General features: G+C 39.0%; 1 protein-coding gene across 1 annotated transcript in view; it reads left to right on the forward strand.

Moving 5' to 3' along the window:
- The window catches only part of arhgap20 (Rho GTPase activating protein 20), a gene marked incomplete at its 5' end in the record, with an annotated part of 55,479 nt that overhangs the window by 16,186 nt on the left and 14,528 nt on the right, over positions 1 to 24,765 (forward strand). Inside the window, 7 exons of the mRNA XM_079254825.1 lie at positions 13,699 to 13,784; positions 21,874 to 22,050; positions 22,867 to 23,016; positions 23,661 to 23,702; positions 23,928 to 24,012; positions 24,162 to 24,239; positions 24,394 to 24,460. Coding sequence (XP_079110951.1) covers positions 13,699 to 13,784; positions 21,874 to 22,050; positions 22,867 to 23,016; positions 23,661 to 23,702; positions 23,928 to 24,012; positions 24,162 to 24,239; positions 24,394 to 24,460 — 685 coding nt within the window. The remainder of the gene's footprint in view (positions 1 to 13,698; positions 13,785 to 21,873; positions 22,051 to 22,866; positions 23,017 to 23,660; positions 23,703 to 23,927; positions 24,013 to 24,161; positions 24,240 to 24,393; positions 24,461 to 24,765) is intronic.

The following is a 24,765-nucleotide window of genomic DNA, read 5'->3' on the forward strand; positions in this document are numbered from 1 at the left end:
ACAGCTTTCTGTAATCAGACACTGGAAGATGACCTTTGTTTCAGGATGTCAGGAGCTGCGTTTCCATTACACCTAGAATTGCACAAAAACCTAAATATCGCAATTAAAACGCTAATGGAAGCACCTACATGTCAAAAAGTTTTTACGAGGAGGTATTTCAGACGTTTTGATATTGAAGTATATTGCAACAGTTTAATGGAAACTCTTTTTTTCAGATTTACGTGTCCCTGGACGTGAGGTAAGGGGGTCATGTGACCGGTTCATTTCCAGGAATGATGGCGCGGTATGAAACAAACGTAAGCAAATTTCAGAGTTTTAAGGTGAATTAGAAAGGAAATGAGGAAGTAAGGCTTCGAAAAGCTGTGGAAATTTCTCTGAAACAATAGAAAATCCCAAAATAACGCAACGTGGCTACCTTGCATAAGCAGCAAGTCTCGTTAAATCTCGTGAGCCTGATGAGATTTTACAACAACTGAGATTTATGCACTAAACACCTGCAAATCACAATTGTTTGTTTTACAAATATGGTTTTTATATTGTGACAAGTTGTGATGGAAACGCAGGTACAGTTTGGTCATGAGGAACAGGCTTCTGGTGTCTTGAAGCCTGTAAAACCTTTTTGTAGATGTCATGTGACATTACTAAATCATTGTTTGAACCTAAATACCTTCTGTGATATCAGCCCTGATCTAACTTTGATTTTTAAAAAATATTTTTAGGCTTCATATATATATATATATATATATATATATATATATATATATATATATATATATATATATATTGTAACTCTGTATAAAAACTATGAATTGCTTTTAACCATTAAATTATTGTAATTAGTATTTACACAAATGATAGTAGCCAATAATAATGTTCTGAACTGCTCTTCCTCTCTGTAAACAATCACAGAATAAAAAACAGGCATTTAGTAAAATAATAACTTTCCTGACTATAATAAAAACTGTAAATGTCAGAGGTCTGCAAGGGAAGAATTTAAAGTAGAGCTTTTGTGTTGCATGGCATTATATTTCACATTATTATCCAAAAAACCTGTGGAATTCCACAAAAATCCTTAATGTTGGAATACTATATATCTACTGAATAAAATAATAAACCACAAGAATCAAAGCAGCACAGTAAAAGATGTGAGACAATACAACAAAAATATCAATACTAGAAAATAACATTCAGCTGTAAAAAGAAAAACCAAAAACTGTGCTCATTCCTTCCAGCTGTAGAAACTGTAGCAAAACAAAAAATATTCAGCTAGAACATTCACTCTTGCTTTTCCTGAATAACTCGCTTTAAAGAATGTTATTATTTGGAGATGCTCCGAGTTGGACATCCACTGTGTTAGGGATTGTGGAGCAAAGATCATCCTTAGAAGAATGTCTCTGTTATAGTTTATCATATAAATACAGTTTCTAGAAAATTTGAGATTTTTACTAAAATGCACCACCATTTTTAAACTGAGAGTTTTTCATTTGTTTGAACCTTTATTTAACATTCACGAGTACAAAAACAAAAAAAAAAGGTTTTAGTGTTGTCGCCAACCAAGATGTGTTTCTGTCATAAGTTTTATCATAATTCACATTTAAACGGTATGTGTGTGCAAACCTTTAATTTATACTGTAAGTAACAACATTTTGCAAGATTCTTCAATCAGCAGATTCATTGGTAACAAAAGGGTGTCAACATTGGGTATAAAAGGAATATCCAAAATGCTTTGGTCTTTCCAACCAATAAAGCATGCCAGATCAGATTTATGCCAAACTCAGTCATTGAATCACCAAAGAGTCCCAAAATCTATTCGTCAATTCAAGATAACACAAATCTTTCTTGTTCATCATTTACAAAGCATTAAAGTTTGAAATAATTCTGAGAATTTAGAAATATCTCCGTGTGAAAATGCTGCATTACATTTTTATAGGTTGCATTATATTTTATAATCTAATTATAGAAATATAAACCATAAGAGGGACATATGTAGCTGATAATAGAGATGATTGTCTTTAGAAAATATATTTTTTGCTGTTACTTGTATCCTATTTTGAGTATAATACAATTACCAAAATAAAAGAAAACAAAATTATATACTTTATTTTTATGTGTTTAGATTTTGCCACACAAACATTGTTATTATGAACTCTTGTATTGTGATGATAAGTCACAATGTAAGGAAAATGTGATGTAAAATAGGCAAAGATCCCACTTCCCCAGCAGGTATTATGTGTGCTGCTGGTTTTATCATCTAAATAAATTGATTTGAAGAAGCTACGATAAAACTAGAAACTGTTTTTTCCTTTGTGTTTGTTTATTAAATGTCCTAATGAATGACAAAAAAAAGTTTCACAAATTTTTATAAGGTTTTCAATTCAATAAATCAGAATATTTTTAATTTAAACTAAATTATTCCATTTAAAATATACCAATTTACTTCACACAAAATTCTAGAATCAGTCACGTAAATACAGGATTCCTGTTGCTGTCACACAAAAAACCTGTTTAGTTGAACCTGCTGCTGACACCTGAACAACCCTTGAGCTGACAACAATTCAGTTAGCCTTGAGGAAATAACTTGTCTGTTGCATCCTTACAGTGACCTCTCCCCCTTGGCTGAGAGTGCACACACAAATAAACATGTCAACCATGCGTGCATGCTAATAGAAGAAGATAAATGATCACTTGATTTGTGGTGCCAGACTTGAAAAAAAGGAAAAAGAAATAAAAGTAAGCAACAAAAATAAACAATTATGTGAGATGCTAATTCTGCTAGCAGCAACGCAATGAGTAACCTAAAGGAATGTTGCAAAAAGAATCTGAAACTATTGAAAAATGTGTGTAGATCTACAGAGAAATCCCAAATTTACAAAAAAAAAAAAATTCTTCTTAACTGTTGATCCGTGCTTTCTTTCTGATGTTTCGCATATTTAAGCTACGTAGCATTATGCACACCATAAATCAAACAACATGCTGCTGTGTGTCAGGATGTCATAACAACAACAATACCACACAAACATACACATTGCAGTTTGCCAGTGGCATCCTCACTCTGTAGGAACACGGCACTAATCAGATTACTGGGGTTAGAAGGTCTGGAAGGAGGAGGGGGGCTTGGTAATGTCTAAGTGTGTGTGTGTGTGTGTGTGTTTGTGTACACAATATGAGAGCAGATGTTACAAGCCAACAGTCTGGCTTAGACAGTCTGTTTCTCTGATTTTTCTCAGTATTTCTGACTCAATGAGTGATTGTCTGTCTGTCTGTCTGTCTGTCTGTCTGACTTACTGTATGTCTCAGCAGGATGACATTAAGACAACACAAAGGCGTTAGAAAAGGTTTTCTAAATGTGGCTTGATGACTCATTGAGACATTCGTTTGAGATAAAATGTATTGATAATAACAAACTTTTGGGGGCCTTTAGCAGTTCTTTCAGAGCACTGGTGCAGAAAATCATCTTCAAGTCAAGTAGATTTACTCGATGTAGCCTAAGAGACTGTCTTAACACGTAAGAACCCAGCGTAACTTTTGTGATACATACAGACATTTGGCATCAATTTATGGTAAAAACTTTCTAAAAATCTGTGCAACAATTTTTTGTCTTCTGTCCCTTAATAGACACCAGAAAGCAGACGATTACGCAAATAACATGTTGACATATTACATGGTTATAAATAGTAAATATCCCTAAAAAACTAAATAAAACTTTTTACTTTTGTTTTTTTTTTTTTTACATTTTGTCAAAAGGATTAATTAAGACCTCATGTTTAAAAAAAAAAAAAAAAGGACGCATTTTAATGAGTTGGGTCTTCATTAATTAACAACATTCTTAAGACCTTCAAGCAGGAGAAATTTATCAAAACAATCAAATGTGAGACAGAAAAATTGTTCTGATCTGTAAGGAAACTGATCACATACTCTCCAATAAAGCAACTAATCTTATTTCTCAAAGAACAATTTCTGTGACAAACATGACTTTAATTCAATAAACAAAAAGGAAACGCGATCAGATTTTTCTCATCTAAGAAAACAAACAGGAAGCCAGAACATATATCACAACTTACAGGAGATAATCTGGATTAATGTGGCCTTAACGTGATGAAAAAACAGCTGTTGGGTACTTTGACAAGCTTAAAAACCTGCCATGAAAGCATCGCACCACTTGAGATCTGTTAAAGGCAGTTGCACCACCATTTTCCATCTCCAACGCAGGGATTTTGGATGTCAACCCTCACTTTCCTCCACCTGAGTCACTCCCTCTCACCGCATGCTTTGTGTCCCAGTCTGTTTCAACAGGGCCGTCTCCGTCTGTCTCCTCCACGCGTCTCCAAGGCTCGATACGCCTCGGTCACCCCACGCCACAATGTTTAGACAAACTGAAAGAGACAGAGACACGCTGGCTGTAGAGGAGGGTGATGCTAAAATCCTGCCATCTCATTCTCTGTAACTAACCCTCATGTTTGTCTCAGAGGCTTTAAAGGCCGGATCCTTAAATCTCAGAGGGGTAAACAGATGATGGGCTCAGCATGTGCAGGACATAACATAACAGAGCTTGACTTTCAAACTTTCTAAAGCGGCTCCTCATTAATGTAAAAGTATACTCTTAACAGTAAAAGAGCTTTCTGTTATAATTTGGGGGGGGGTGGTGTTTACTCCTTAACCACATAATTCTTTCATAAATGTTTAATCACTGTCGTGTTTAGGGTTTAAAAAGGCTCTTCATGGCTGTTCTCATCTGAAGAATGACTAATTTTTAAACTATTACTTTGTATTATATTTAGCACCGTATTTGGCCATGTCAATGATGGCTGTGAGAGCGGAAATCAGTTGTTGCACAATTAAACTTCTTTGGAAAAATGTTGAACGCTTTAGAGCAGAGGGAACCCAGTGCCCATCAGCACTTGGTTCAGCTGAGGAAAAGCCAAATGCAGACCTAAATCAGAAATTAATAAAACAGTAATCTAAAACTCTGCAAGAGACAAACTCAAAATAACCCTAATGATGAAATAATTGAAAAAATGAATAAATAAAACTGGCAAAATAAACATGAAAATATCCTGATAATCCTGATACACATTAAGTGCAACAACATTAACATAAAAACTTTAGGTTGTCCACTCAAAACAACAACAACAACAAGCAAAAGGGCTGCTAATTCAATATAATTCAATCGGCCAGTATCGGTTCAGTTCGATACACTTCTGATCAGTTTAAGTCAGCTTATTTATTAATCACCAATTTACAAGTAATCCAATCCATTTCAGTGTCCTCCAGTTATATTCAGAATATAGTATGATCCACATTAATACAACTGATAATATTGTTCCCCTTTGTAAGGGGTCGCCACAGCGAATCATCACTCAGGTGACTGGGCATGTTTTACACTGGACGCCCTTCCTGACACAACACTCTGCATTTATCCGGCTTTGGACCAGAGAACAATCGTCTTCTTCCTGCTAGATGCAACCACCTGGGCCACTGCCACACCTCTTAATACAACTGATGATGTGCTCATTTTTTCCAGTCCAAAACAAAAGACTTAAAAAAAGAAAAAAAGTAGTGACGCTACAGTGGACATAATGGACATACATATTGTACAAGTGTTTCCATATCAGAGGAAAAAGTTATTTGCGAGAGATTCTTTCAAGACATTACAAAGTCCTCTTTGAGGAGAAAGAAGATGGATGATGTGAGGATCAAAACATAAAAATGGGACCTAAATATGATATATCTTTTGACCATGACAATTAAAAAGAGAAATATGCATTGCTGAATGTATAATTACTGTTAAAAAAATATGGTCCTTCTTTTGTAAGTTGTGCAATCATGTGCGACCCACACACGAGTTTAAATTGTATAGAATACGTACAAATACATAGTTTATAAGGAAGTGTGTTGGTGTGTGTGTTGTGGAAGCATATTGTATCCCCACCAGTCAGCAGTCTGCAGGGCTTTCACTTCACAAATGCTTTCTTTTCACCTCAGCTGAGGTGGTACCCAAAAAAATAGTATCATTTGGGATCAATTATGTGGTAGTTGCCTGCAATGAAAAACAACAACAAAAGGTTACAGGATTGCACCGTGTTGAAACAATCCAATTAAATTCAATTCAGCTTTATTTGTGTAGCACCACTTCACAACAATATCATCTCAGGGCACTTTATAGACACATCAATTCAATCCAATTTATGGTAAATAGTCTAGCTAAGAGAGAAACCAACAGATCGCATTGAATCGTGACTTCGATCCATTTGGATCCGATCCATCCAGAGCATGCATGAGGCGACAGTGGAAAGAAAAAATCCATTTTAACAGGAAGGTAAAACCTCCAGCGGAACCAGCAGGAAGGGCGGCTATCTGCCTCGACTGGCAGATAACACACCGTTATTCAATGAAGTACCCAGATGAAAGCACAACAATGACTAAACACACCTTAAGAGGATCCCTTCTGGCTTCTGATGTCATACAAGCCATGTTTGTCGCTTTTCAGGGTATTATTGCGTGTAAAAATGCAGGAATGCCCCACAGCAGAACTGATGAGCCTCAACTACACCGCACACTGCTTTTTGTAACTCTGAAAGAGGCTTTAACGCTGAAGTAATTTATTTTTTTCCTGCCTGGTTTGGAACTATGGAAACAAAATAAGACATCACAGATAAGATGCTGCCATTTTTGAGCATCTTGAGCCTATAAAATGTGTTGTAAAATCCCTGGAAGTTCCCAGAAACTGTGGACTTACACAACACTTATGTTAAAAAAAATGCTATAAGAAATTGTTTAACCCCAATGTAATTTTTTCCAGACTCTGCACGACCATACCTCAAGCATTTGTCAGCCAGCAACCTCTGGATTATGTTGTTCAAGGTGAAAAGGAAACAGTGGGGGTTTATTTTTGGCAGACAACGTGGAAGTCTGACTTTCTTAAAGAGGCAGCCGTGACAGTGGCGGCAGTTGTGGTGGCGGAGGCGTCCGTGCCATGGCGGTTGATGCTGTTTTGGGTCACAGCAACTCCCAGTCTGCCTGAAGCATCTATGTCATCAGTCACTCAGCCATTCCTTCTTTAGTTCATCCATAATTTTTCCACCAGAGCCTCCAAAAATGCCCCTTACAGTCCTGCGGCTTCGCATCCCTCCCCTGCACATCGGCATGTGTTTGTTTTCATATTTGCTTTTTAAATAGACATCAAGATATATTGTCAGCGAGTGTGTGCGTGTGTTTACAGTGTAAAGTGCAAGCCAACAGGAATAAACCCTTCATGTGCAGCTCCTGTCAGAACTCTGGACTGTCTCCAGCTCATTTTCTCCCTCTGGGATCGACTGTTTGCCGTCCAAGTCGTTACTCTGCTTGGCTTTGAGTTTTCAATAGCCTGACTCCCCAAGCATGACAAAGACATTCCCCTTTCAGACGCACTTCAAAGCAAATGCTGGATTATACTCGCGGCGGCTCATATTGATTCTCTGTCTTTCATTCAGGGGGAGAATTGCTAAAGATTAGGCTTCCAGTTTCTACCTTGACCTGAAGTCACTTGTCCAAGTCTGCCTGAGGCATGCAGAGAATCTTAAAGTCTTTTGGCTGCTGTCTGACAGTAAAGTGTGTGACCCACTTCTTTGTTTTTTTGTTTTTTTTTATCTGACTAAAATAATATTCAGAGCCACCCCCTATATCTTGTCTTCTCTCGGCAGAGGAGCTCTGTTAGCTCCAGGTTTCTCTCATTGGGCTGCTCCACTGATAGACTAAAAAACTCTTTCATCCCTCGTGCCATCAGGCTGTATAATGCAGCCACTTCAGGGAGGAGCAGGAGAGACTGATACTAGTCCTGAACTTTGTTTTTTCAGTGCCTTAACTTGTAGCACCTTAACCTGTAGCACTTTATCTTTTAATGCTGTTGAATTATTTATTTGTCTGGTTTTTTTAAACTTTAAATTTTCTCTTTTGCTGTTTTATGAATGTGAGCAACGGACAACTGCACAATTTCCTTCGGGATTAATAAAGTATTTATCTATCTATCTATCTATCTACTGTTTTATTATCCTTATTGCTATACAGACATGTGTTCTTTTTGTAAAGGAAAACATTTCCCCCCTTTCTTTTAGTTGTCGTAATCCAGCATCTTGCAGAGTGGAACATTTAAGGGGAAGAAAACAAAACAGAGCGGCTCAGAGGCAGTTACACTGAACCGACGGTGTTTCCAACCACATTGTTGACACACCCTCAATTTATCCTTGCTGTTTTTCCCCTCCTTTGCCTTGGATTCCTCCAAACAGCATGAGTCAAAGCCTGTCATTTAACCCCTAAAGCTGGGACACAGTTTAATATGAATGACAAATATGACTTGGATACACTCAGCTGCAGATTTCGTTGCAGAGTGAAGGAATGTATGTTTTTTGTTTTTTTTTATGAAGGCAGTATTTTTCCAGCTATAGTTTAATGCCGCTTGTGACATGATCAAAGAGGATGGCTGAGTACTATCAATGCTCTTATCATCTGATGCATGCCACTTTGCAGGGGACAGATAAACCAGAACAATTGTTGCATACCTGCATACCTTTGTGTTTGAACAGAGGGGACAATGGCCCGCACTGTGAGGTTCCACAGCTACGTCTTACTGTATTTCTAAAGGATTTTAAATTATTGTTATATTTATATCTCTTGAACGTCAAGTAAATTATGCAGTCAATGATGAAATTGCAACACACAGCAGTAATTTATGCGAACAAAATGTCTTTGTGACAGAATTTGAACCCCTTGTCAGTAAATATTTTAGTATTTTGTAAGATCAGATGTAATTTACTGTAACTGTTTAAAGTTTATGACAGAAAACAGTTTTGATTCGAAGCAACCGCAGTTGTTGCTTAATCTGTCTGACAACAGCAGACAGATTAAGCAACCAGTGGATGTAGAGATTTAAAGTGAAATTTTACATTGATTATTTCACGGAGCAATCCTGCTGGGGGTGTGTGTTCTCAGATTTCCTTCGGATTGCTTACATGTAACACTCCCACATACTGTAGCTTGAGCTTTAAGTCAAATGTGTTGTGCGTCATACCTGTGTGGAAAAAAATACCACTAACATTCCTGCTCATTAATGATGTTATTCTTGGCCTTAGTTGTACATTCTTACACCTGGACTGGACCCTCTGTAGACCACTTTAATGTAGAAAGAGAACAGTCAGCTTCTGTGTTGCATTTACTGCCAGGCAGAGAAGACATGTGAATGGTCATGAACACATACACTGTGCACAGGCAAGCTCAAAGCTCACTTTCAGTCAATGAGGAGATCAGCCCTAACCGGAAGTGAAGTAAGGCTTCAAAGTAAAAGGCGAGAAATGAGACACTAATTGGATGGACAAAAAGTCTGGCCTGAACTAATCTGCAAGATTTTATTATATCCTTCTTTATTTGACTAGTTTGTTGTACAGGGACACTGCACAGTAACAAGCACAACTGTATGTATTTATCAAAGTTTGCCTAAATGTAGTCCACGAAAGGTTGTTAAAGTTAAAGTTAAAGTTTTAAAGACAATTAAATCAACATTAAAACTGAAACAAAAAAAATGTTCAAAACATTATTGCATCCAGCAAGGTAGTGGCGGGTGACGGTATCAATACCCATCTGCTTCAATGTCTGTCATAAATAGTATGTATGTGAATCCAACAACAACTCACGATTCAATTCAATTCCAATTTTTGGGGGATGATTCGATCCAGAATCGATTCTTGATTCAAACAGATTTTTGATTTATAATTGATTCAAGTCCTGGTCATTTTTTTATTTGGTTATTTTCCTCTTTTTTTTTTTTTTATCATAAAAAGCTGTGGAAATACTTGCACGTGCTTTTTTTTTTTTTTTTTTTTTTTTAAATTATTATTGACAGAGGTGGCTATTCCTGGTCCAAAAAGTAAAAGTCCTGTCCAGCAGCTGTTCCAGCCAGTCACCAAACAAGCTGAATTTAATGAGCAGAGTTTATTCATTCATTTTCCTAACCGCATAATCCAGGGGTCACAAACTCTGGTCCTGAAGGGCTACCTTCCTGCAGGTTTTATTGTTTTCCAGGTACAACACACCTGACCCAAACCAATGGCTCATTAACAGGCAGGTGCAGAAGATGACAACAAGTTCTTGGAGAACCTTTTCACTTGGATCAAATGTGTTGTACAAGGGAAACACTAAAACCTGCAGGATGGTAGCCCTCAAGGACTGGAGTTGGTGACCTCTGGCTTAATCCAATTCAGGGTTGCGGGGAAGCTGGAGCCTATCCCAGCTGTCTTTTGGGCAAAACGCAAGGTAAACCCTGGACAGCTTGCCAGTCCATCACAGGGCTACATAGAAACAAACAACCATTCATGCTCACAGGGGCAATTTGGAGTAACCAGTTAACCTAACATGCATGTCTTTGGATGGTGGAAGCCAGAGTACCCAGAGAGAACATGCAAAATCCACACAGAAAGGCCACTGACCAAACCTTTCCCCAGCCAAGGATTGAACCAATGACCTTCTAATGTGAGGCCACAGTGCTAACCACTACACCACCATGCAGCCTGAACAGAATTTATTTGTCAGGTAAACGAGCCAGTTAGTGGAAAAACACATGTTCTAAATGTACAGGTAGATCCAAAAACATGGCAGGACTTTTACTTCCTGTACCAGGAATTGCCACCTCTGATTAATAATGACTTTTATTAACCTACCTAACGTCACTCTGTACTGAACAAAAAAAAAAAACAAAAAAAAAAACTTATTTTGGAAAAAAATTTTTTACCGGAAGTCGCGGGATTCACTTCCTCTAGCTTCACAGCCGTTAAACGGGTCCAGAAAGACCGTCTCCTCGGCACTCAGATCACACAGAGCTCAGCCGGAGAGCGGAGCTTCGCACACACGTCCTGCTCTGTCAACTCGCTTCTTCTCCATCATGGATTGTCCCGGAACTCGCGCCCTCCTCTCTGCCGGATAAACTTTAAAAGTTAACTCTCATATCATGGGAATATACTGTTGGTGCGCGCGGCCCCGCGGACCTCCACAGCTTTAATGGAAACTATGCCACCGCATCAGGGGACCATGGGGCAGAACAGGTCCGAGTCTCTGACTGGGGACAGTAAACCGCCTCCCGACAACAAAAAGGTACCAGTGAGGCTCTTTTTAATGACTCTTGGTGAAGGAGAACCGGTTCTGGGTGCTGGTTCTGACTCGGTTCCCCCATAAAGAGACAACGAAGCCACATTTAAATTAGACTCTTTGTTAGAGCCACACAAATATTTCAGCATCAATAAGCAAATATCAAGACTTTTTCTTCTATATTCCGTCATCTTTATTTGCTTTATTTACTGTGGCTTGTTATTTATATCGGATAATGACTTTTTTCTTACAAATTTGAGATGTTTATATGTGTTAAGTAAAGATCAGTGGGTGAAGCTGGTGTGAACACTGCTGCTGAGGATGTGCCTTCTGTATACATCTGTTCTTTAGTATGTTGGGATCTTAATCCTGCGATTCTGCATCTTTCCATGGTTTGGTTCATGCTTGAGGAGGATTTGAACCAACAGTTCGAGGTGTGCAAAAGTCTAATATTTGGAGTGCGTGAGGAACAAAAGAGACTATAAATATTTTTATTTTATTTTTAGGCGATATTTTCTTCAGATTTAATGAATTTCATATGTCGCATAATATTTTCTTGAATGTTTTTCTTTGTTTGCAAGGGATGTTTGATCATTTTAAAGGCAAGACGCAACCAAACAAGAAAATTTCTTGCATCTCAAACAAAAAAGAAGAAAAAAAAAGTTGAAGCATTTCTTTAAATGTAAGGTTTTCAACACTACTTGGAGGTTTTTTTTTTCTGTAAAATAAATAAATAAAATTTTTTTAAAAAAGGTTGGACTGTAAATGTAGAGTCTTGCTACCGATTTCTTTCTTTTTTTTTTTTTTTTTTTTTACAATTTATTGACAATATTTTAAATAAGCAATTCCTTTTAGTTGCTTCATAAATTTGTAGTGAACAGCGCCCCCCTTCATGTCGTGTTCAAACCCCGCCACTGCATCTGTCAGCAGGCAGGATGGGAGCCTTGGAAAAAGAACAAATTAGTGTCCCTGAAAGAAGCTTTTCTTTTCTTTTTTCCATCTTCTTTTTCGTTAAAGGTTACCATTATGACTTGTGTGAACAGATATCAATGATATCCTTGGTTAAAACCTTTCCAATGATGACAAAATCTACCTTTTCTGAGTATTGAGACACTTAAATCAAGTTCTGTGTTTACTTTAAACTTCTTACAGTCCAAACCTCTTCTTCAGATTGGCAGGAAAATTGATACATACATGGCTGTAGTTCATTGGTGCAGTCCTTCACCCAGAGCATCTACTTTTGGCTACAGTTGCTTCTCATACTGGAGCTTCTTGGGTTTTTTTTTTTTTTTTTTTTTTTTTTAAAGACATTTATTACTTCACGGGCCTGAGCTTGGTGTTGGTGAAAAATAATCTTAGTGAGTTACAAATGATGTTCCTGTAGCTCCTTTTACATTCAAGCTTTGGAAGTTGTGAAAACAAAACAGAGGAGAGAAATGAGGCCTTTGCTTTCAGCTACTGACTGCAAAATTGATTAAAAATTGAGAAGTTTTCTGGATATGTGTGGATGTGGCAACAGCATCAGCTGTAAAGGTACTGCAAAGGTACTGCAACTGTAACTTAAATGATGAGTCTGATGTTTTTTTTAAGGTTATGCCTGTATGCCATGCTTCCTCTTTGGCTTTTGCAGACATGTCAGCATTATCTGAGACATTAAGGTTCATTCTTTTCACCAGCTTCTTCCTTGTTTCTTTTGCAGCCTGCCATTATGCAACAGCAAGAATAACAAGGTGTCATCTCAGTGATTTCGCTGTCACCTTTATCCCTGATTTCACTGAAATTATGGGACCATGACTTATGTTGTGGGGGCTGAAACTTGTTGATACATTATACATCCCAAATAAACTGTAGCATAACGACGTAGCCAGGGAGAGCAGTTCATTTTAGGTCAAATGTAAAGTCGGTGCAACTTCTTTTCCTCCAAATGTTAAGTCTGGTGTCCCATGACACTCACCACGATGTAATTTATACAAGGCTTTTTTAAACTTTGTCCTACATATCTAATGTAAGGCTGCAAAGACATGAACATTCTCCATATGGCATTGCGAAACAAGTTTAAAATGCCATGTCTCATTTCATTTGCAATGCTACTTTCGGACGTTTCAGCCCTTTCTCAGATTGAATAACTGTAGTATATGTTGCCGGGGAATTTTGGTATGTTGTAAATAGATTAAATTTAATTGGAATAATTGTGGCGGCCAGTAGGATGCCGATCATACTTCTGTGAGGGAGCATTCAGCTGGGCACGTTACAGTTGAGGCTATACGAGTGATCATAAACTTAACGCAACTCCTAACGATGTCTGAGTGTCAATCACTTTCGTCACTTTTCTGTCAGGTTTCTTCATGTTTCCCTTTCCTGCTGTCACTTCTTCTTTTCTATCAATAACCATTATCCCCTTTCTCTCAGGTCCTGTACTTCCTGCACAGCTAACAACCAGCCTCACACACTGTTTTTACTGTGGACTTTGCAACCAATCTGCCATCATGCTATGAAAAATGGCTGTACGTGATTTACTTCTCGTGACCTGCAAACAAAAGCTGTGTTTTAACCCACGCTGTGTGTCTTCCTTTCTCCTTGGCTGTGCAGAAGATGAAGACCCTGGCTCAGAGACGGCAGTCAGCACCTTCACTGGTCATCAGCAAAGCACTTACAAGATCAAGAAGCGCATCCAGGTAACAAACACCTACAACCCGCTTTCTGCTGCAGTGGAGCGACTTGATACTTCATTATATGACTTGTCTGAGTAGATGATGGTCAAATGATCCCAAATTATGTTTTTTATTGTTTTGTATAAATGATTGGTCATCTTATAGAGGTTTGTAAAGGTAACTAATATGAATGTAAAATCAAATAGCTTGTGTTTACTGTGCTTTAGTTTCTTTTGGAGCACGTTGCTTCTGGATAAATATCCATTTACTTGCAAGACATGGACTATCAAATGCAGATTTGATATAATACGAAAACTGCTTACAACATGGGGGGGCATTCACATTTGGTATTGCAAGCTGCATTTAAAGATGCATTTATGAGCTAACCTTTCATGATTTTGTCACTGAATCCTCCCAGAAAAACTCAGGCACGGATTTAAGGGCCGATAGCACAGAGATTAGAGGAGGAGGGGGCAGAAAAGTTGAAGCCTGGGAGCTGCGGATAAAAACGGCAGGCAGACGTGAAAATCTGGATCTGTAGTGAGCAGTCTCACACACAGATTATGCATTTTAAAAGAGCTTTAGAGGACTAAAGCCCGCATCGTAGATATTTGCACAAGATTCACATGTTTCCCCCCCAATTTGCTGAAGAGTTTAAGAGGGTTTTTCTTTGGGATTCATTCACTGGGGCGGTTTAAACACTTACTTCTCCCAGAGCTATCAGTCTTTTCATCACTCCCGTATCACTCAAATGCCTTTCCTCTTCCTTTAACGGGGTCGGAAATAAGCCATTACACACCCTTTGGGGACGGTGCTTATTTACTTGAAACTGCTTTTGTATTGTATGTTCGGTGGCGACTTTTGAGGCAAGCTTGTCCTCAAAGCACGTTCAGCCTTTGAAACGTAAGTTTTAATGATCCAAAAATGCCTCCAAAGAGACAAGCCAGACTTGGTGGACATACATGCATGCAAGCAGCACCTTTTAGAGACTGCAGAAGAAGACCAGAGTTGGCTGCAGCATGCTTTAAAGTGTGTAAATACCAACATTTCAGACCAGTGCTGAAGGAAACTCTCCACACTGTTAAATGGGTCAGTTCTCTTGGGGAGGAATGTGCATGTGCTAAAGAAAGTAAGTGAGGCAACGCAGATATTCGGCTTGCAGGTATAGTGAGCGGCTGAGACAAGCAACCTATTGAGTGAAAGACAAATAGAGTCAGACTGACAGAGCCACTTAGTCTGTCCAAGTCTGACCGGCCTGTGTGTGTTTATGTGTGAAGTAACGTAGGTGTGGAGCCAGGGCCTGACACCCTCAGCTGTCACCTTTAACCTTTGGCATCACATCAGGAGGTGCGAGGGTGAGGTGTTTATTAATGTGTGTGCAGGGGGTACCCTCCAGCGGAGTGGTTAGATGATTCCCAGTATGTCATGATAGTGGTTGATGTGATTTTAGTCCCTGTTTGTTTTGGAAAACAGTCAGTTTTTAACATGATTTTTTTGTGCTGTGGTTTTTCAACCCATGTGTGTGCTTTGGAAGCTGCTTTTTATAAAAACACCCCGAAGCCCCGTTAATTCAGCTAAAATGGATGTATCAGTAGTTCCAGCAGTTTTTGGCCGCAGCTTAAACGTCATTGCATCACCAATGAGCTCCTCATCCCAGTAAACCCCAGTGGCTCCGCAGAGAGAGCAACTAATATTCCATGTGTGCAATTTCTGCTGTGACTGAGCAGCTTTTTAAGGTTTGCGTACTTTCTCCTTTCACAAATGTCCACTCTGTGACTGTAATGTGGCAGTCTGCTGGAGAGCTTAGAGATAAAGCCACCCTGCTTGTTTCATCTTGACCATATGGAATCATAGGCTTGGAAGGGTTGGATGCGGTTATGCTCTTTGGTTTGAGGACAGACATTAAAAAACAAAACAAAAAAACAACTCAAATCAGAAGTGTGACTGACAAGCTGTTCAGCTGGTGTTTTATGCTGCTTTTCATAATTTCTCATGAGCAGAGCGTTTTCTCAGTTACATCACTGTCTTTTCTTTCATTAGCTTTGAATTATATCCTAGTCTATTCATTAAACGTACTTAAATCCTGCCTTGATTCGTTCTGCACATGCAGAGTGCCTCTTTCTGAAGATGCTGACCTACTGGAACACGATCATTTGACCTGGGATCAACTTTACTTCTTACTTCTTGTTCTTACCCGTGTTTGCACTCATAATCGATAGGGGTGGGAAAATCGAATTGAAAAATCGACAATTGTGATTTTTTTTGCTTCACAATTTTAAAATCGATTTTTTTTGTTTGTTTTTTGTTATATAAATAAATAAATAAAAATAATCCATAAGAAAATTGTTTGTAATTTTTATTGTTTTTTTTTATTGTTCTTTTTACTTGTCTTCTTGGGCATTATTGTAGCAGAAGGATGATCTGGCTACTGTGTTGTTTTGTCCTCATTGAAATCAAGAAAAATGAGGAACAAACAAAAGATTTTTTTTGTTTTTTAATTTACAAAAAAACAGCAATATCGAAGAATTGTGAGAATTGCGATTTAAATTGAATCGGCACCCAAAAAAAATCAGTATTGAATTGAATCGGAACAAAAGCATATCTTCACAGCCCTGATAATTAAGTATATTTGGAGTGTCCAGATGAAAGCAAGGCCTAACGTATGTGATTTATATGCATGTAAGAGTTTTAACGCCCAGTCTGTGCTCTTTAATTCTCCTTGCCTATTGTCTTCAACATAAGTGTCTTTTTGCTCTGTTCTGCCAGCTTCGAGGTGTGGAAAGGGCCTCTGGACTTTAGCTCAGCCATTTACATCACGTTCTCACACAGGCACACGTCATCCAGATGTATAACCTCATCCTTCAGCCTCAGGGCTTACAGTTCAGGATACTGTTGCAGCAAAGTGGAGTTTAAGTCCCTTCCTCCTCAGGGAATGAAACGTATCCATCATTGAGGAAGGTGGCTGCACCATAAAGCATTAAAACATATGACTGGCTGACAGAACTGACCTTACACTCACTTGTACTAGTCACCACATGCAAGATGCAACACCCCCCCAAAAAAAAAACAAAAAAAAAAAGCGAATGTGAAAAACACACACATCTGTCTGCTGACAACACGACCATCTGTTCCTTTAGCACTCTATCATCTAAGTGTGTTTTATTAAAACACTTGTCAGGATATGACTATTCAGTTAATCCTAATTCTAATCTTACCCCCAAACCTTGAAAAAAAGATATTCTGTGATCTATCCAGCTGTCTGAAGACATTTGGTGCTCAAGATAACAAGAATCCGCATAATGGAAAAGACATTTCCTGGTTTTAATGGTGTGCCCTGCTAAAGATATTATTGCTCGCAGCGCCGAGTAACTTCTCCTTTACTGAGTTTCAGCTGACCTCATCCTCTGCACAAGCATGCCCTGCCATGTATGTTTTTCCTCTGGATATATGGAAAGCTTTGCGACAGATGACTTTATGGTTTGAATATATGGAAATTACTCGGCGAAGGGGGGAAAAAGTGAAACAGACAGTTTAATTTGTAAAACTGAGCTGGTTGCAGTTGAGACTATGAAACAGTTTCTGGATTAAGCGTGCCTGTGTAGACTGAGTGGTTAGCGTTTGCTTTTTGTTTGTTCTTTTTCATCCGACCTTTAAATAATCTTGATTGTTATGAGTGTAATTCTCAGATGAATGTGAGTCAGTGTGGGTTTTGCCATCGGGCTTACTGTTGTTCTGTTGCAGTAATGAACAAAAGCTGCTGCTGTGGATTTCAGAGACGGTACGGGGTGGTGCGTGCTGTGTAAAATGATGTGTTCCTGAATCTGCATGCAAACAGGCATTCTTTCATTTCTTTTGTCTCCTGAATTCATACACTTGACTGTGTATTGCTGCTTGTCTGGAGAACCAGGTCAGACTGCTGGTGATGCAATCCTCCAGTATGCAAAAAAAAAAAAAAACCAACACAAAAGGTCAATAGGTTGCACACAGAGGCTAGTACGCATTTACACATCTGACTCCCTTTTTTCCTCAAATTCTCTTGGACTTGGACACATCTGTGACTCACCATCACATCACAGACCCTCCTCTTGTTCTGCGTTATCTCAGTCTTAGTCTACATGTTGCATCACAAACAGAAGAGATGATGAATGCTTCTTTCACAGCCAGCGGACGTAAATTCATTTGCTTCTTCCTGGTCTGTACTGGATTCATGCCAAACAAATCTTCAAAGTTGTTTGAGGAGAAGGTGTCAGATTTGACCCCAGAGGCAAATCAGATGCAGACAATGATATATTGTTTTTTTTTTTTTTTTATATATATGAAGACATGAATAAGACACATACAGTAGTTCTCAGGATCTTTATTGTTACGTCAGTGTGTGTCATATCTGCCCTGAAGGTGTCAATCTGTTCAGTTATGTTGAACAGTTGACAGCTGAGGTGATCACATGGATATAGTGAATTCAGACATAGATGAATGGATGAACGAGGCAAAACATCAACTTTAATATTTAACCACTTTAACCTCCCTGATAACCTCACTTCTGCTTGTGCCTTTAATAAAACTTATTCATTTCTATTATGATTTTTGAAAATTTCTTCATGGTTTAAAGGGAGAAATAAGATGCTGAAGTCTAAATATCACACAGACTTATTAAACTGAAACTGTACAAGGAGAAAAAGGGGAAATTATTCATGAAAAAGCGAAAGAAACCTGTTTAATATAAGTAGAAGAGACGTTAACAGCTGTTTGTCCAGCTGTTCTCAGGCTTTACTCGTCATTCTCACCCAAGCCTCGAAGGTTTTCAGCTGATTTAAGTTCATTTGGTGTTACTTGATGAGCGACTTGTTGTCGATCCACGAGAAAAATCCTGCTAACTTCCGAAAACGATGAGACCAGATCCACGTCTTTGTTATTCAAATCAATCATTCATTTAGTTCATTCCTCAAACTGTTCGGAATCTCCCCTGGCTTTGCTTTTAGCATTTTGTTGCAGGTTTTTAATGCTTTTCTCTAGTCAGCTGTCTGATGACAGACATCCCAAATATTTGGTCTGTGTTGCTGAAATTGATCAGACTTTGTGATTTACACTGATAAAACAGATAAAAATCCTCTCGGCGCTGCTTGAATATTCATCCGAGAGTAGATTAGTATGCAGTGTTGTGCGGTTCATTGTACACTGGCCCTATATTGTGTTCCAAAAAGTCAACAATCCTCCACAAAGGTGGCCATGTATGTGCAGGCGGGGCGGGTGCTCAATTTATCAACATCACATGATGTACAATGGAGACATTAGCTGTTCATCCATCAGATTCAAAGGGTGGCCGGCTCAGCTGTCAGTCTGACGATGTGTGGTGAATACGGACGATGTTGTCTTTCTGGCGAGCAGCGCGATGTGAAAGGGGCTTTACAAGTTTGTCTGTGTGTGTGTGTGTGTTTGTTCGTGTGTGTGTGTGAGGTGGGATGGGGGGTGATGACAGGAGTGTTTTAAGGATTTGCACTGACAACAAAGAACAAAGGAGCATGTGCTGATGAAAATTTTGAGGCTTCACGCGGTGACGTTAATCCCAGCGCAACTTAATCAAGAATCCTTCAGTGTAATCCTGCAGGTTTGTTTTTCCTTTTCTTTCCTGTTATATTCCTAAAATGCATGTTTCTTCACTCTAATCTGAACTTTTCTGCCTTGTAGAAAGAGCTTACATTTTATTTATTTATTTTTTTTTACTAGTAAAGCTTTTTTTTTTTTTTTTCAAATGCAATTTCAGCAATACGTTCATGAAAAGTTGAAACATGCGCATGTGTTCTGTTGTTTTTGAGTCTTTTATTTTATTTTATTTTTTGGATTTCCACATCAGTTTGGAATTTTTGTCACATTTTTATTCGTAATTCCCAAAATGTTAATTAAACAGCAGAACTGCTGCTACACACCAGATGTGGTATATAACTGGAGAATGTGGTTTGGCTGAAATCAGCAAGACAAGCCTCCAAACATCTGGAAAAAGACATTTCCTGGATGGAAATGTTTAGTTTGATTGGACTTTGTGAGTCTTATCGTACTTTTCCTAATCCATAGATGAACTTTCTTTGCACCAACAAAGATGTCGTGCCAGTTTGTGATGCGGCGCCGTCCGAACCTCACGGCCTTCCAGTAATGAAGTTCATACTTGCCTAATGTGTGCAGAATTTTTTAATGATATTAAGTGCTTTAGATGATGAAATCAAGAAATTCTTTCAGTTTTTTTTTCTCTCTTTTTTTTTTTTGGTTTATTTTTGTAACAGTAGTCACAGTCTTCCACCGCTTGATGAACCCTTTCCCATCTTCATTTATCTCTTTTTTTTTTTTTTTTACCCAGTCATGCAACAAACTTGCTGCCAATTCAAATAGAAATTTTAAATTCACTTGGATATATTTTGTGAGCTTAAATACAAGATTTAAAGGTTTTGCAGATACTGCGTTTCCCAGCATTGCAGCGTGATAGGAAATAAGTAGTGCAAAGTTTCACAGCTGCTGCTGCTCCTGCAGGGCGACATGTTCCTCTGAACCCCTGCTTAATTGGCAACCTTTGTTTAATTGAACTGAATTCTCTAAGCTCCCTTTGGGTTTATTTTTGGATGACACACAAAGGCATTTAACAAAACAAGGAAACACACCAAATCATTATGCAAGCAATCGCTTACGCAACGTGGCTGGAAGCAATATGGTGCATGAAAGAATTGGCTTCTTAGCGAAACCTGGACAGCTCCTCGGTGCTTTGCCACTGGAGAATAGCATGTGTCCTATAAGTACTTGTAACTTAGAAATGAAAAGTGAAAACTATTTAGGGAACGATTCATGGAATTAGGAGCAGAGTGTGTGTGCTTGAAAGAGGCAGAAGCAGAGATAGAAAATGTGTCTCCAAGTGGGTATTTATGTTTTATCTGGTTCTGACAAATAAACAGGAAAGGATGGAGCACTCAAATTATTTCCTTTTCCACCACAAAAAAAAATCCCCTTTGTTTACATCCATACATCATTGAGGCAAACTCTCAGTTAAAATCACGGTTAACAAACACGCATAAAAGTAAAACTTGTTCTGATCGGAAGTTGCTTTACTGAAAGGCAACAGCTTCAGCGTTTCCATTTCATCTTTCTGACAGTTTAACTTTCCAGAACCGTCTTTGTGCTCATCCCAAACATGCAAATAATGCCTAACAGACTTCTCCAACTGGCTTATGCAACATAACTCATGATTTGTGGCCAAACAATTGCAGAACAGGTTTAAAAGTGCAGCGTTTGTTTCACTCAGATGCCTGATGGCATGCGTGGTCGCCACTGTAACAAGTAAGGAAATAATGCGGTGAAAACTCAGCTTTTTGAGCCTCTGTTAGCTGTTTGGACGTTTTAGGCTGCCTGTGGGCCTTTCCAAGTTTGGTTCACCACTCCACAGGCCTCCAGCGTTCAGTTGGGTTATGTCACACTCTTAAACAATTTGGCAAAGACCTCCTCCACAGCGAAAACAGTCGAATTAAAGGGAACATATGACTCCCCAATAAAAGTGTGTACGGTGACGTTATAATCTTGTGGCCACCATAAAGCCCCACAGATAAAGTTGGAGGTTAATCTGGTAGGTTTAGCGAGTTTCTTCACAAGCTGCAGGGAACACATGCCATTTATGTCTAAACACTTTACTATTGTAATTAAAGTTAAAGCCGGATTGTTTCAATCACATGAAAATGCAGTTTGGAGTTGAATTATGCTCCTAAAACGGCCAGTAGAGAAAGTTTATTGTTATTAGAAGAAGCACCTTGTTAAGGCTAGAAACTGTTGCCTCGGTTCTCTCTTTCTGTCCCAACAGAGGGGTTTTCGTAAGAAACATTGCACATGCTTGTTATGTAGTTTCATATTTTCCAGCACCTTCATATTTCTGTCGCAGGTCACCAACAAGCTGCTGTGAACCATTCTGGAGCGCACTGCTCCGCTTCACGAAAAATTTCTCTGTAAAGAATTTTGGCCGAGCCCATATTTCTGAACACATGCTGCTCCAGCGCATACCTCCAAATACACCCAGGAGACACATTTCTCCATTGGGGATCGATATTTCATTGTGTGCCTGTGTTGTCTTGGTTTTGTCCTCCAGGGAAAGCTGCCTGATGCCAGCCAGCCCCGAGTCGTCCCCCCTCGTCCAGGCCTTCCTGGCTGAGTGTCCAGGCCGCTTGTTCCTGGGTCACGCCCAAACACAGTTGAAGACCGGCTTGCAGACCCAAGAGAGACACCTCTTCCTCTTCACTGACACGATGCTCGTCGCCAAGGCGAAGTGAGTCTCCCTCCCCCGCTGTTTGTTTCCTACAGGAAAAAAAAAAAAAGACAAGGAGAAATCAGCAGGAAAAAAGTAACAAAACTGAAAATATTTAGGTTATTTCTCAGATTTAGTCTGATGGTTGAGCTGTACTCTGACTCCCACTTCTTCCCCCCCCCACCCCAGTGTATAATTATTTCCCAGCCAATTAAATCCATATGAAGCCTGGCCAAGATCAAAGCCCCCACCGACCTAGCTGCTTTTTGCCTGCAGTATGGGGCTCCCCACCCACAAACTACAACACACACACTCAAAAATAGAAACTTAAAGAGCACATGGCCATTTTTGAAGTCCACACACACAAACATCAACATACGGACTGTGTACTTATGCAGTGACTGTACACACAAAAGCCTCAGTGCACACACATCAGGATGTCTGTGGTGTGTTCAGGGAGTCATGTGCCAGTGGGTGGAGCTGACCCTTCCAGTAGAAAGAATATACGCTATAATTGGCTTTAAAAAAATGTGGCTGGACACAGGCTGAGTTAGAGGAACGTACATTTGGAAGACACCAATAGCAGGGAAGGGAGGTTAAGTGATGTATTTTGTGTTTTTCTGCCTTTTTATAATACTATCATGGCAGAAAGTGTGTGTTTGTGTGCCAAATATGCGTCGTTGGATCTTATTCCACTATAATTAGAGATGTTGTGGTGAATAAATACACATTTAGCGAGTGCGCTGGTGTTTAACCTCTTAAAATAGCTAGATAGTTTAATATTTGCTTTCTACATGAAATGGTTCTTTAAGGGTTTCCAAATGTTTCCAAATGCAGGTCTCCTACTCATTTTAAAGTTAAGGCCCAAGTTCGAATGTGTGAGATGTGGACAGCTAACTGCATGGAGGAGGTGTGTGAGGGAAGTACGAACCCTGAGAGGAGCTTCGTTATGGGCTGGCCCACCTGCAACTGTGTGGCCACGTTCAGGTATGTGTTCACCCTCAGATCCAATTTACAGCATATTTAAAAAGAGGAATGTCTGGAAAGTGGAAATATCGCCACATTTTCCGTAGACCATTTTAATTTAATCAAGCAAGATCAGCTCAATGCAACTTAATGTCTTCTTATGTAACTTTATTAACCGCGCCTACATGGCTTTTTTATTCATGGCGAGCTCAATGAGCATGACGCTCCTCCCCTGAGTCAGACCAGTATAGTTCTAAAAAGAGTACACAATGTTCTGAGGTGCAGAAGTACATCACAGAGAGGAACTACAAACCAAACATGCAGCCACAAAATCCTCCAACCTTCAAGCACAAAGACAGTTCCTATTTATCGAGCAGCCCAGCCGAAACCTCAATCAAACTAGAGCAGACAAGCGCGCACACACGCACTGCAAGCTCAAACATGCAACGTAAATAAATGCAATCATACATGCCGTGCTGTGTTTTTGCACCTGTCTCGGTGGTACACACGCTTGTGTTTTTAAATCAAGCACGCTCCGTGCATTTTTGTTGTGAGCAGGAATGCGTTCTTAGCTCAGGGTGAAGTCTGCGGTTTCACACAGCAAGACTTGCGTAACACAGCAAAGCATCTGATCATGTTTTATCATTTTCTTTCCTACTTTTCAGTTCTGAAGAGCTGAAGGACAAGTGGTTGGTGCTAATCAACAGGTGAGTTATTGCTTGAACCTCCAGTGGTTTTTATTTTAACCATCATATCTCAGATCTCACTGCAAATCAGATGTGACATCTGGTGCAGAAAGAATTTGATGAATGTTGGGATTAATTTGTTGTGAGAGCTACATGATTAATGATCTTGTATATCATGTCTGCATAAGCTTTTTCATATTGTTTCTACAATTGCGTCTTTTTTTGTTTTTTTCTTCCTGCATTCAGTCGGATAAGTGAGGGAAAAGAGAAGGACGATCCAAAAACCATCCCTCTGAAGATATTTGCCAAGGACATTGGAAATTGTGCATATGTACGAAACTTTTTTTCTTTTTTCCTCTTGTTTTCTTTTTTTTTAAAATTGATTTCTTTCAGCACCAAAACACTTATTTAAATAATTCATAGCATTGCTAGCCCTGGGGATATTTATGATGATCCATATTTCCATCATTTTTCCAACAGGCCAAGACGCTTGCAGTCAGCAACACTGACAGCACCACTGATGTCATCCGCATGGCTCTGCAGCAGTTTGGCATATCGGTAAAAAAAACAGAGCTAGATACAAGATACTTAGCTCGGTAGCTAGTTGGAGAATTTAAAACCAGCCTTTCATGCATTTATGTAGGTGTCTCGACAGGCAAATGCGTGCAACATTTGACTTTAACTTTTTGTCTTTTTATGTGTGTGTGTTTAGGGCTGTGTAAAAGACCACCGGTTGTGGGTGAGTTCCTGTAAGGACGACCCTCCATATCCTCTCATTGGTGAGCTCCAGAAGTCATTAAAACACCATCATAAACATGCACAACATTAAACTGAGCTTTAAGTTGAGAAACTAAGGAAAACACATTTAATGCTTATAGCTCCAAGCAAATTCTTCATAACTTAATTGAATGAAATGCTCATTTCTTCTTGCTTGAATGAGTATTCTTTAAAAATAAGAAAAAAGCAAGCGGCACTAATGTAAAGATAGCCCACAGCTGGGCGTCACTCCTGTTCAAGCATCAAAAACTCCACATCTGGGAGCGTTTCAGAGCAGATGCTTTTATAGTGGCAGTATTTCTTATTC

The sequence above is a fragment of the Telmatherina bonti genome (assembly GCF_933228915.1).
Source record: "Telmatherina bonti genome assembly, chromosome: 15".
In the NCBI taxonomy this organism is placed as follows: Eukaryota; Metazoa; Chordata; class Actinopteri; order Atheriniformes; family Telmatherinidae; genus Telmatherina; species Telmatherina bonti.